General features: G+C 41.0%; 1 protein-coding gene across 1 annotated transcript; it reads left to right on the top strand.

The window, feature by feature from the left end:
• Nucleotides 1–473: 473 nt before the first annotated feature.
• On the top strand, nt 474–12372 carry asb7 (ankyrin repeat and SOCS box containing 7). The gene is made up of 5 exons (XM_079157561.1): nt 474–658; nt 1441–1537; nt 3335–3546; nt 5812–6417; nt 10897–12372. The coding sequence occupies exons 2-5, from the start codon at nt 1500–1502 to the stop codon at nt 11034–11036; spliced, it is 996 nt and encodes a 331-aa protein (XP_079013687.1). The 5' UTR covers nt 474–658; nt 1441–1499; the 3' UTR covers nt 11037–12372.
• Nucleotides 12373–13583: the final 1211 nt, after the last annotated feature.

Here is a 13583-nt window from a genome sequence, read left to right on the forward strand (position 1 = left end):
CTCAAGGACTCTCATATTGGAAAAGGTAAAACTCCCCCAAAAAACCTTTAACGGGGAAAAATGAAGAAACTAAGAGAGCAACAGAGGACCCCTTTATTTATAATAGAGTGTTTTTGCAGTGTGGTATTAGCCTTGTACTGTAACTCAAGTAAAGAATTTGCCACCACTGGTCACAATATTCATCCAAATCCCAGAATATTTAACAGAATAACAGAGTATTTTGTATATTCCCAAACGTTCCGATTTTCAGTTCACCTCCACAATGTGTATCCTGTATGTTAATCACTGTTTGGTTCTTGTTTGTTTTGTTCTAGTTCTTCTCATGTTTTTGCAAATTCTACGTTTTGTGGTAAGTTTAGATTTGAGGAAATGGTGTTTTATTCTGAAGGACTGGAGACGCCGGAAATCGTATTGTTTTTGCTGCTGGGGTCAAACTGATGTGTTCACAGAGAGACTTTGTTGTTAAAGCGGATTGTTCAACAGCGAAATGATGCGCAACATTGCTGCGACTGACATTTAGGGAAGTTTTAATAGACATTATTGCTGTTAAGTGATGGACTTTAGTTGAAAGGAACAGAAATATGCAGCTTTGACAACTCCAATTCTTCCTGCCTGGAAGCTGATTGGCTAAGTTAAACGTCGGCTCAGCGTCTGTCAAGTATGTTAAGTCTTTGTTTTATTATGTCAAAACTGTTGTGTTTGTCAGTAAATGTGTAGAGTCAACTTTAGTACCGATGTACGCTGTGTGTTGGGGTTTATCTGTAGTTACCCACTACAGCAAGTAACGTAACAAAAAGTCAACACAAGCTAGCAAGGTAGCGTTAGTGAGTTTGTTAGCCGGCTGGCTAGCCAGCGTTAGCTAACAGTTACCAGCCTGGGACGCAGCCTGAAATCCAGGGTTTTGTCAAAGAAGCTTTCATTTATTACATTGTCTGCAACGTGTGAAACTAAATGTCTTTATCTGCCCGCTTTGTTAGTTATCTTCCTGTTTTACTTGTGCGTGGTTTGTTTTGTTGGTTATGTTAGCAAGTAAAGCCATTCTATTGTCCATTGTGTTTTCATCTACCGGTAAAGCTAACAACTAAAAGGTGACGTTAGTGTGAGATGTGACGAGCAGGGCATGCTGGGTGTTCTGCCTGCAACGAGTTACTGCTTTGATTTGATCAATAAGGCGTTAGCTTCATTTCAAACCTGAGCTCTGTTTTTATTAGCAAGTTGAGAATTTGCAACACTCCTCTCATTTGGCATTCCTGTCATTTAACGGTAATGGTTCTGTTATTAGTACTAGTACTAGTACTAATGTATGCACAACAAATCCACACTGTTGTGTGACGTTAATAGGTCGACCATACATCAAATGCAGATTATTATTATTCGATCACTTCTGTGTTTCTATTCAGCTTCCCTCCTTTTAGCTGACAGTGTGTTTGTGTGTTGCAGAGTGCTGGTCCTGTCTCCTCCCCTCAGTGCAGCTGTGTATCTACAGGTGCAGCTCCGATATGACTAAGAGAAGCCCGTCTCTTCAGCTTGTCAAAAGGTAAATTACTTTTGTGTTCAATAAAGTAAGTTCAAATAAGTAATTTCTCTCAACAACAAAAACTATTTGAGTTAAACCTGTGTGGTCTGGAACTCCATGTCCTCCGAACCTGCAATCTACATTGCAGCAATGATTTAGGATATACTGCAAAAAGTACCCAGACAACGTATGCGTACACACATCTGTTTATACTACACTGGGTGTATGCGTAGGTGGCGTGTTCACGTATATTTGTGTTAAAGTCCAGAAGGTTATACCCTTTGGCAGGCAGCTTGTGGTCGGTCTGCACTGGACACTTGGATCTGTGTGGTCATGGGTAGAATCTCACACACACACACACACACACACACTCGCTGCCATGCGAACGCATGAAGCATACTTTCTGCTTCAGTCTAAATCCAGCTGCTTTGTCCTGTATAAATCACCTTAATGGCGCTAGAGATCCCTGAGTTGAAGCTTTAAGTTAAACCTGGTGTACACATATTCAACTGAACTTAAAGCTTATATAGTTGCCTCTAAGGATTATACTTTTATGAATGCGTTTGTTGATTTCTCACCATGTATGATATCATAAAGACAACTCTTGCATAGGTGTCAAAGTAAAGTAGCTGTGTAATTACATTTAGAAGGTGTCTCAATTTAGACTCCAGAAAGAAGCTTACTGGTTATCTAACAAACCGAAAGAGGTCAAATGTATCACATGTGTGTATGAACTAATGCAGCAGAACAAGATGAATATCTGCAGACATACGGTCAGTGTGTCAGTTTGTTATACAGGCATGTGCCACAACAATCGTTCACCCAACCGAGGCTGAGTGACAGCGGAAGAAACGATCAGATGTTCTGTAAGAACGATTCCCTCTGCAGCTGTAAGCTGACAGAATAGTGAGACTGCAGTGGATTGTAAGGAGATGTTCTATGATATGATTTACCTTTTCATAAAAATCACAGACAATTAAAAGTGCCACTAGACTAAATGATAACGCAAACTCTATATTTTTTCCATATTTCCATTTCTTTGGCAGTCACTGATATCGTCTACTGCATCGAAAAATCACAAAACTTCAAGCTGTTTTTGCTGAACTCGTTCTCAATCACAGCCGAGCTAGTCTGACGCTAAGCAACGTAGCAACGCGTTGCTGGTTGTGTATTATCGTGCAGTATTGTCGTACAGTTAGATATCAGTCAATTATTAGCAGTGTAAAAGGATGAGCCCGTGCCAGTGTATATGTCAGTCCACTGTTGTACAGTCTCAGAGTGGATCTTATTCCTCACAAAGGATCTAGAGCTGAGGACAGACACGGGCTGGCAGAGGGCACTTTACCCAGAAAACACTTGTTATCAAGTTACTCACGGTATTAACATGAATACGATGTTAGAGACGTTTGTTATTTTATCCAAAGAAAGTTAGCGCTGACTGAAACTGAGCAGCTGCGAGCTGAATGATTTGTCCACCGCTCAGCTCAGCCCATCGCTGTAGTTTGTTCATCACATTGTCTGAACTCTGTTGCTCAACTTGTGTGCGCCCAAATAATTAGTCACATTCTAATTTTCACTCACATATTCAGTGAAATGCTCACACCGTTGGGCCTGATTTAAAGGAGTGTGTGAGTGTGTAAAGATGTTCTTTCATGTCACGTCTTTGACCGGTGTTTCAGTGAACTTGGTGTACTAGCTCCTTTAGCAAGGCCTCATTTTCCTAAGCACCTGTCTTACTAGCGGTGCACAACAGTGAGGTTGACAGACAGACAGAATGTGTTGAGTACAGATGAACATTCCCATTCTGAAACGTGACAGGATGCTGAACCATCACTGCAGAAGGAACCCTGAGCTTCATGAGGAGCTGCAGATCCAGGCTGCAGTGGCAGCGGGGGATGTCTGCACGGTCCGGAGAATGCTGGAGCAAGGATACTCGCCGAAGATCCGGGACGCCAACGGCTGGACACTGCTCCACTTCTCTGCTGCCAAAGGAAAAGAGAGATGTGTTCGAGTCTTTCTTGAGCATGGAGGTCAGAGGCTTTGTCTTTTTGTTCATCTTGCTGTTGAGGTTGGCTTCGTTTGGTGGTGAGCATTATGTCATAATAGGTCTTAACACTAGAGGTCATCATTCTACTGGAAGGGACGGCCTTTCGTTCACCGGTGTGTTGGTTGAAAGCCATTCCAGTTGAACAATCTATAACATGATGTCACACATATGTTCTTCAAACAGCAAGGAAAGAGTCCTTACAATATGTGGTATTGAATATGTGGTTTCCAAATCTATATCTGAGGATGTATACATATGACAAAGCATTTGAAGTTACACAACACATTGAAACACAACTATGGCCATTACATTTGGGTTTTATTTCCTTCAACGACAGACTGATGTTTAAATTACAAACAGTAGACTTAGATTTGTCTGAAAGCTTTGATACATCACTAAAGCAAACAAGAACCACTTATCCTAACTCCTATATACTTTGTGATGCACTATAACAGGAAACCAGAGGACATTATAGAATTACAACTATGGTCATTATACTTCAGTTATGATACTGGTCAGTTACCAGTGATGATGAAGTCTTATGATACCTGCCCTAAATAGTCACTATAACATGCTTATTAATGTGTTATAGTTATTGTTCTAAAGCATATTGAATATGTATGAGTGCTTCTGACTATGATGTGCTATAAGCTGATTATAATGCAGTATGTTTATAAAGCATGATGTACATGGTCATTATGAAAGGGTTACAGCACTTTACAAAGTGCTTCACATAACAAGAAAAGCAAATAAATGAAGCACAAGTGACAATACAAATATCAATAATAGTAATAGTAACATATCAGAATGTTCTGCAACATCTAGGTTTGCTAATCATAATTGAAACCTGTAATTACCGTAACTCCAATATTGCAATTCTACAGCATGGGCACGTGAACGAGGAAATGAAGAGCGTTATTGATGACATATCTACAGCTGCTGCGATAGAAACACCAACGTCTGCAACACCTGTTCTGTTCAAATGTTACAAAAGTTTCTAAATGTTACTATATGTCCTCTAAATTACTGAATGGATTGCTTCAATTTGATCTTACTTTGTGAGCATAGATAAATGGCCCTTTAAAGGAACTGTGTGTACCATTTAGGGGGATTAATTGGCAGAAATGGAATATAATATGCAAACCTATGTTTTCATCCGTGACCCAAAACTAAGAATCTTTTGTTCAGCTTAGAAAAAGCCATTTATATCTATATATATATATAGCAGCGGGTCGTCCTCCATTGAGTCTGTCATGTTGCTCCACGATGATTCTACGGCAGCTCAGAACGGACAAATACTGTCTCTGAGCCGTCTAAAAGCAGGCATGGCTACCAAAACTCGGTATTAAACTTGCCTCAGATTGTTAAAGATCGGAGTATTGATAAGCTCCGACCTCACTGTGGCTTTTTATTAGTACTGTTTAATGTTTTGGTGTCATTTAATACGAGAGTTGACGGCAACTAACATTTAAAATTTAATACTTTATCAATACATCTGTTCAACGAGCATGAACATGTAAACGAAAGTGAAACCTAATTCAATCGGCCGCTATGTTTACACGGGAACGGCTCGCACTATCGGCAAAAATCTTTATTTTCTTTTACAAACAAGCTAAAACTGAACTGTGAACGAAAGCAGACCGTACATGTCTGATACTATCGGATGTCTGTGTTCTAAACTTCACTCAGAAATGTTATTTATTTTATTGACATTTTACATTTGTTTCCAGTGAGATATTAATGTGACGTGTGCTGTTGTAAACATGACTGTTGCTGCTCTAGAAAGAATATTCAGTTATATCTAAATTATAAATAACATCTAATCCTGTTCTGAATGTACTTGTTTTTAAAATGATTGATAAAAGTAGCTCTGTGTAGTAATAACATCCTAAAGATATCAATCCCTACCTGCAGGCCACCGTAGTTCTCACACACTGCTCCTTTAAGCCAACCTGACTGTTGACACGAGCGTGTAAAACTGATTGTTCTGTCTTTTGCTCTAAAGCCGTGGTATCCCTGCCCACTGGAAGGTGATATGAACAGTTAAAGGACATCTGTTGCTTGATCATAATGTCTAGCTGTGTCTGTATTTGTCCGAGTCCTGAGGTGTAGTAGTGCTCCTCGAGTATAATACCAACCAGGGGACAGTTAGTGTGGACTGGAGCAGAGTTTCACTCACAGCCTCAAAGCAGAACTGTTGTATGGATTTTCCTCTCATTTCAACTCTTTCCACTCTCCTTTTGTGCAGCTGACCCCACAGTGAAGGACTTTATTGGCGGCTTCACTGCACTTCACTACGCTGCTATGCATGGCAGAGCCCGCATCGCCCGACTGATGCTGGAATCCGAGTTTCGCAGTGACATTATAAATGCAAAAAGCAACGATGGCTGGACGCCACTGCACGTGGCCGCCCACTACGGCCGAGACTCGTTTGTACGCCTCCTCCTCGAGTTCAGGGCCGAGGTGGACCCCCTGAGTGACAAAGGGACCACACCACTACAGTTGGCCATCATTCGCGAGCGCTCCAGTTGTGTACGGATCCTTCTGGACCACAGTGCCAACATTGACATTCAGAACGGCTTCCTGTTGCGATATGCCGTAATCAAGGGAAATCACTCGTACTGCCGCATGTTCCTGCAGCGGGGAGCGGACACTAATCTGGGACGCCTTGAGGACGGCCAGACGCCGCTGCACCTGTCTGCCCTCAGGGATGATGTGCTGTGCGCCCAGATGCTGTACACGTACGGGGCCGATGCCAACACCAGGAACTACGAGGGCCAGACACCAGTAGCTGTATCTGTTAGCATGTCTGGGATCAGCCGGCCCTGTCTGGACTTCCTCCAGGAAGCCACCAGTGAGTCTCACCAACACACTACATGTCCCACTGCGCTCCATATAGGTACCTGTTCCCACCCAGTTCAAACACTTTAACAGCTAGTTCACCTTATGAATAGTAATAATGATAACACAAGTCATAATGCTTTTTATCTCACCAACATTTAAAAACTCCAGAGGTATTTAATATACTTGATAGAACCACAAAGCCTTTGGAAAGTTTAAACTAGCAGTTGTCTTACATGCTAAATTACTTAGACTATAAATCCCTCATTAAATTAGTCATCAAGTCATTTTCTGCAATCAATATTTTGATGATATCTTCTTTTGGAATTGGTTTGAAATTGTCCGCTGATGTGCAGATATCTGACTCAGGGCTGGACTAAGCTTTTCACAGGTAGACTCATGTTCTGTTTGGTAGTGATCAGTGGCAGAATGTAACTAAGTACATTTACTCAAATACTCTACTTAAGTACAATTTTGATGCTACTTTCTAACAACTGAAGAAACCATTTGGCTGCATAGTGAGTACTTTGACTTTGATACTTGAAGTATATATTTTTTATTATTTAGTGACATTATTTTTCTGAAGTCAGAGTTTGAAAGTTTTACTTTGACTTGTAACAGAGTATTTTTTAATCCTGGTATTCATAGGCCTACTTCTACTTAAAGGAACTTTCATTTTGTGTTGATTCTGGCGCCCACTGTGGACAGAAGTAGTAGTGTTTCCGAGCACCGGAGTCCTTTTTAAGAAAACCTCTCATTTTACTGGAGCAAGGTCATTCAGTATGCTATGCGCGGTCCTGGTCCTGGTCCTGGTCCTGGTCCTGGTCCTCCCGTGCCTCTCTTCTCTCCAGGGGGCCCAGCAATACGACCTGGGCCCAGTCAAGTTGACTTTTGAGACGTAGGAGGCAGAGATGTCTATTTCTGGCTGTTTTTCTTAAACCTATATGACATCTAGGGCTGCAATTAACGATTATTTTAATAATCGATTAATCTGTCGATTATTTGTTCGATGAATCGGATAAAAAAACAAAAAAGCATTAATTTCTAACCCTTTTTTCAAAAACAGAGCTGACAGTGTAAATTCACAGTGCAAAACATCTTCAGAAAGTGCACAAACAGGTTGCTTGAACATCCCTGAGCTGTTAAAGTAATTTAAAAAAAGAAATGGACTAATATCAGGAGTGGGGTTCAGTGGGTTACCCAAAATACTCTGTCTCTCATCACCTACAAGTATAACAGTACTTTAATGAGTTAACTGAATAAACTTCACCGTGTTCGCCTGGTAGACCAGCAGTAGAATAACAGAATGGGAAGAAAAAATTCGCTGTTTTCACCCGACATTTCTCATCTTTCTGAGCTCCGCTTAACTTCCGGTTTAATGGTCACGTTACAAAAACAAAGCTCGTCTATCATAAGTAAAACAACGGCGAAGCAGTTACGAGTTTAACACAAGGTACCCAAAATGGCAATAAATGTAATGTATTATAATTGCAGAAATAAACTAAAAATAATACAAATCGCGTAAATCAACTTCCGGTGTTGTCATGGTAACGTTTATACGCCGGTCAGCGTCAGCTACAGAACAGGGGGTCCTGTTCCATTATTCCGAGCTGCAGTGTTCAGGCGACCGGGCCTGCTGTGAACACTCAAACATCTCCGCGACTTATTGAGTGGCGTAATAATCGCGCGACACAACGAATCGATAATGAAATTCGTTGCCAACTCTTTTGATAATCGATTTTTATCGATTTTATCGATTCGTTGTTGCAGCCCTAATGACATCGTTACTTTACTTAGTTGGACTTGCGATATGATACCTGCTCGATCGCAGGCCCCTGAATTTCATCCAATCAAAATCGTTTCATGACAGACTTTGTGAAATCAGTAAATATCGTATGGTTTTCCAATAGTGGTGTAACGCGGATTAATTCATAGTTTTACCATCATAGTGGGAGCTACAGTTTTACTGCCAGCTGTTATCGGCTCAGTAACAATATGCGATCAGGACGTGAGCGTTGATGCTTTCTGTTCGCCGACCGCTGAACTGAGGAGGAGAGCCAGTAACTTTTGCATCATGGATGCTAACGGTTACATTATGATGTGTTCAGGCTCTGCTCAGTAACAATGAGTACTCGGCGAAGGTAAATTATAACATTATCATGACGTGTTCAAATGTTTGAAGATGTTTTTGCAGCAATAAAAATAAATATCAGTGATGAGTTATGACCTGTTGAACTTGCTAACACTAGCTCTAAGCAGCTTATGATGCGTCATTAAGTCTACTAATGGTTAGAATTGTGTGTTTTTATGCATATAACCACTATAGATGACTGTAACAAAGTGACAGGAAAAGATTTAGAACTCTTGATGGTTTACACTGACTTCAGAGCGGTTCAAATGATTTTTAGGATGGTGGTGACAATGTGGATCATCGATGACGGGCAATTGGTATCGGCGCGTCTTTAAAATCTGTATTTGCTCCCTTTATTCGTTTGTGCTGCTCCTTGTCTCAAAAATGTGATACAATCCAAACCATGAGTTTTATGATCTGTTGCACCGCTATTGTCCAAAGAATCGATATAATACTGTAGCTCATATTGTGATATACACCCCTCGAACTGAGGCATTAGGACTTGCAGTACGACTACAACTGAGCACATCTGTGAAAGTGAATTTGGTGTAGAAAAGGATTACAAGTTCAGCACAAAAAAAGTTTTTATTGGCAGTTGTGAGGAGGGAAAAAGGTGGAAACATTTGGGTTGAAGGTGGCTGCGTGCCAGCACCAAGTTATAATGACTCGTGTTCAGCCACAGAACAATCCCAGGGTGGAGGAACATTACCTGAAGCATTGTGATTTGGGGAACAATGGCTGCATTCCTCCACTGCCCCCTGCACTTTGATATCAAAGATCAGACAAGTCCTTTCAGTGCCTCCAATCCCTCAGCCAGATCACATATCTGTGGGTTATTGATTACACCTCTGCCTCCTGGATTAACCAGTATGCCATGAAAGGCTTGTCCCACACTGTATGACACACACCCAGGCCTTTTGTCTCATGTCAAATACTGCAACATGTACAACTGTCCTCATACGACGCTTCCAACTTCAAGCGAAACCAAAATCGTATACATACTCTACATCATTCTTTAAGAACAAGTCTAGATTTCTGATCTTCAAAGTCAATGAATCATTAAAAAAGGCATCATGCTACCTCCTTTAGAGTGTGCAGTCATGACTCTGGCAGCCTGTTGACCTGAGGATAGCTTCTGCACTCAGTGAGGCGGCGTGACCAATGAACGGCAGGAAAATGCAAAGTACTCGCCTGAGAATATAGAATATATATATATATATATATATATATCTAGGGCATTTATTTTGAAAGGTAAGATCTGGATCTGGTCTGTGTTGACATTTTCGCAGTTTAAAGAAGTAATAAAGTTACTATATTATATATGTACAGTATATGTGGGACTCAACCCGTTCCACACAATGTGATTGGTTGATGCCAATGAAGATGTCTTTACGGTGCGACAGCTTGATCGTGGGATCAAACCGAGACGTGTATCATTTAAAAGACTTGTATGCGTGTAACCAGCGTAAATTGACACGTGTTGCTGCACGAAAAATGACACGTCTAAATGTTAGTGCACGTGAGCGTGCCCCACTAGCCAGCTTATGGCCACCGCTGTGCACTGCGCTCACACGGCAGTTACAGCTGATAACGCCAGCCTGACTCACGATGTCATCTTGGAAGCGTAGCGCGAAGTTAACGCTGTTCGCTCTGTCACCACTGTGGCCTTTTGTTTGCACTTTCAGCGCCGTGGACACCACATGCAAGCAGTAGGCAGGTGTTCCACACTTGTGCTGCCGTCCTTTTAATGCTTTTGCTCTTCCATATACAATATGGAAATCCCCTCAACAACCTTGACTACAATACCACACAGTACTAGTAGACACAACACAACATTTGAAACAAGCTTTGCTAGCAGCTGCCCGCTCGGTACTGAGCATGTGCAACTCTACAGAGATGAGACACTCTTTAACTACCTCCATCATGGGTTCCTGGGCTGGATTCTGAGGCGCTGCATTAACAGCTTCTTAGCTATGTTCCTCTCTACTGATCATCTATGACGTTAGCTAGCTTTGAGACGTTCTAGGATACTGATCTAGGAACAGATGCACTGCAAGCGTGTGTCTTCTAGAGGCTGTCATTCTTATACTGTCAAGGAACTGTTTATCAGGCTCATATAGGTTTCACTGTTGTCAGGTAACTAGGATCAGCGCTCTCCTGTGGACAAATCGGACATCGGCGATAGCTCAAGCACTTATCTTTGGCTTTCCAAATTTTCATTTCTTGTTTCTAATTTCCCAACATAAATACCAATAATGACGTGTCTGCAATAAGCCAAAAATCATTCCACCCATGAATGGGTCAGGCTGTAGTAATGCGCATTAATCCACCGCGTAATAACGGTTTCTCTTCCTCTTTCAGGGCAACCTCGGACTCTACAGGACTTGTGTCGTATAAAGATCCGTCACTGCATTGGCCTTCAAAGCTTGAAGTTGTTGGAGGATCTACCAATTGCAAAGGTTATGAAAGACTATTTAAAACACAAGTTTGACAACGTGTGAAGGCCACAACAACAGAAGAGGAGAGGCTGACTTAAACACTATCATTTATAAAGACTATGCAATCACTATCCTCGTCGTCTGGAAGGAATGTCCACAGGTGTGTCTATCTTGGTGCTCCAGTCCAAGAGTTCTCCATGTTCGCCTTTTTACATTAGGAACAGTGGCTCCGTCTCGTGTGAGCAATGCTTCTGGTTGTTGTGGCAAAAAGAAGCTAGCAGTTATTACCATCTATGCTGTCACTGTAAAAATGTGCATGGTGTTATCCTCGTCATCAAGTGCGAACTCGCCAAGTCTTTTATTAACTTAGCTATATGAAGCTAAAGTCGAATTTTCTTTATGACTCAAATAAAAACTCCCTGATTTTGTTTCATCACCAAATAGTGAGATCAATTTTGGTTGTTTTGGCCTTGTTTGTTTTTCCATTTAATTTAATGCCTATTGTTATTTATTCTTTATTATGTGCATTCCTTTTGGAAAATTGTTAATAAGGACCCGAAATAAATTATTACTTACTTAAATTCCCCAAATAGCCTGGTTCCCCAAGCTCTGAATCACCGCCTGCATCTCCAGTTTGTTCAAAGACTTCTTTAGCGTCCAGGTGTTGTGCCCTTTGTCAGAGCTAGCTCGCTATGTCGGAAGGAAGAAGCAGGAAGAAGAAGTGTGGAGCTAAAGATGTCGGCAGGTAGCCCGTCCAATCATTTTAATTAGGGCCAAATGAATAAATGCATCTGGTGTTTTGGGACTGCTGCTGCAACAAAACCAGAGAGTGTGTCCGTCAAACGTAACACTCAAACACTGCTCAAGTGTTTCCCCTCATATGGGACAATAACTTGCACTCATTTCATAATAACAAGCAAGAATGTAACATGCAGTTGAAATGATTTTGGGATTTGAGTTTGGTGGGTAGAAGTAATAATTTGATAGTATGAGTTGACTATGAATCACTCCATGTCTACACTATGTGTTGGACATTTGAGTTTGGAGTAAACGCGCCGTGATAGAACTCTGTGATGGACTCATGAGTGATGAGGAAGGTTTTGGAGAACACACTGACACAATCGCCACAAGCTACAGTCAATGTAAATATATTACATGTACAACAGATATTTTTGTAGAATTTATTTAAGCAATGATCTCTGGTATTCTTAATGTATTTAAAGTTTGGAAAGTATTGTGATCTGTTTGGTGTGACTCAAGTATTTTTTTAATTTTTTGTGTGTTTCTGAGTTGAAGAATTCTGTCGTATGAGAATCATTTTGGAATCAACATTAGATCTTTATGGCAGACATGTTGGGTGCTTTCTTAAAGTTCATCATCTCTTGCAGGTAACTCTGTTGTGGAGATTATACTGTGAATTTTCCATTTTTGACAAATCGAAATAAAATATAGGATTTGGGATGTAAATGGTCCCCATGCCACAGGAAATATTTTGTTTCTGTGTCTCTGCATGTGTTTTAAAATCCGTAGTGATATTGTGTTGCACCTAAAGTTTGTTTTCCTAAAATGTATTCACAAATCCGTTCTAACAATGTTCACCTGCATTACCATGTCAGTGTCATTTGTCTGCAGCTTTGGATCGAGACATTTGGTGAAAAGTGCACATTCTGACATGCAAACTGTGCTCTGTGCAGGTAAACTGAGATTAACACTTGAATACTTTTAGACGGGACGGGACAGGCAGTGAGTGGGTCCGATAGGAAGCTGGATAGTGAGCGTCTAGGTTAGGGGAGCTGCATTGAACACACTACAACCACAAAGATACACTTGTGTGTCCTATTTCAGGGGCTGCATCCGTCAAAGTCTGCCTTTTAAAGTGCGTGGAGTAACAGGCTGACAGAAGCAGTCCTGTTTTAAAGGCTCCTCCAAATGCAGTCTGCTTTTTGCCTGAATGTGAAGGATGCTGTCTGCTGTCCTCTGGGTTCCTAAAGGCCCCTTTACACTGTGTGTCCCCCAAACCAGTGTGTGCATCCCTGAGGTCTAACAAACCAGCGAGTGCATTTCCTCTGAGGCTGAGCAAAATATTGATATTATATATCGATATCGTGATCTGAGACGAGTTATTGTCTTCAATTTTGGATTTGGCATAATGTTTTTTTTAATGCTGCGTTACAGTAAAGTGATGTGACCATCTCACCAGACTGTTCTATTTGTCTTTACCCATACCGTCATATCTGCATTACAGATTTTTTTTTAAAATCAAAATTCTCATTTTGTAATTGCACCAATAGTCAACACTACAAAATCGTATTATATATCATTATCATTATAATATCATTATTACGGTATTTAATTTCCTCTCAGAAAACTGTCTGCATTCAAACATGAGAGTAGATGACATGCCTCTGCTTGCATAAGACTTTTCTGTTTCTTTCTAAATCCACCAAAGCTTCTTCACACAATCCGACGCGCCTCAAAACTGATATTGACTTTATGAGACCATCTCACACATACGATGAGCCCATAAGATCGCTGTTATCGCCGGCTTTATAGGGGCCTTAATCCATTGAATGCTGCATTGATGTTTGTTTAATGGTGCTCTTGGAGTTT

The sequence above is a fragment of the Pholis gunnellus genome, assembly GCF_910591455.1.
Source record: "Pholis gunnellus genome assembly, chromosome: 1".
In the NCBI taxonomy this organism is placed as follows: Eukaryota; Metazoa; Chordata; class Actinopteri; order Perciformes; family Pholidae; genus Pholis; species Pholis gunnellus.

Excerpts from the sequence above, each read along its gene's own strand:
- asb7 (XM_079157561.1), top strand. The coding sequence starts at position 1,500 with ATGACTAAGAGAAGCCCGTCTCTTCAGCTTGTCAAAAG. Across the intron at positions 3,547-5,811 it reads AGTCTTTCTTGAGCATGGAG|CTGACCCCACAGTGAAGGAC; the intron begins GTCAGAGGCTTT and ends CCTTTTGTGCAG. Across the intron at positions 6,418-10,896 it reads CTTCCTCCAGGAAGCCACCA|GGCAACCTCGGACTCTACAG; the intron begins GTGAGTCTCACC and ends TTCCTCTTTCAG.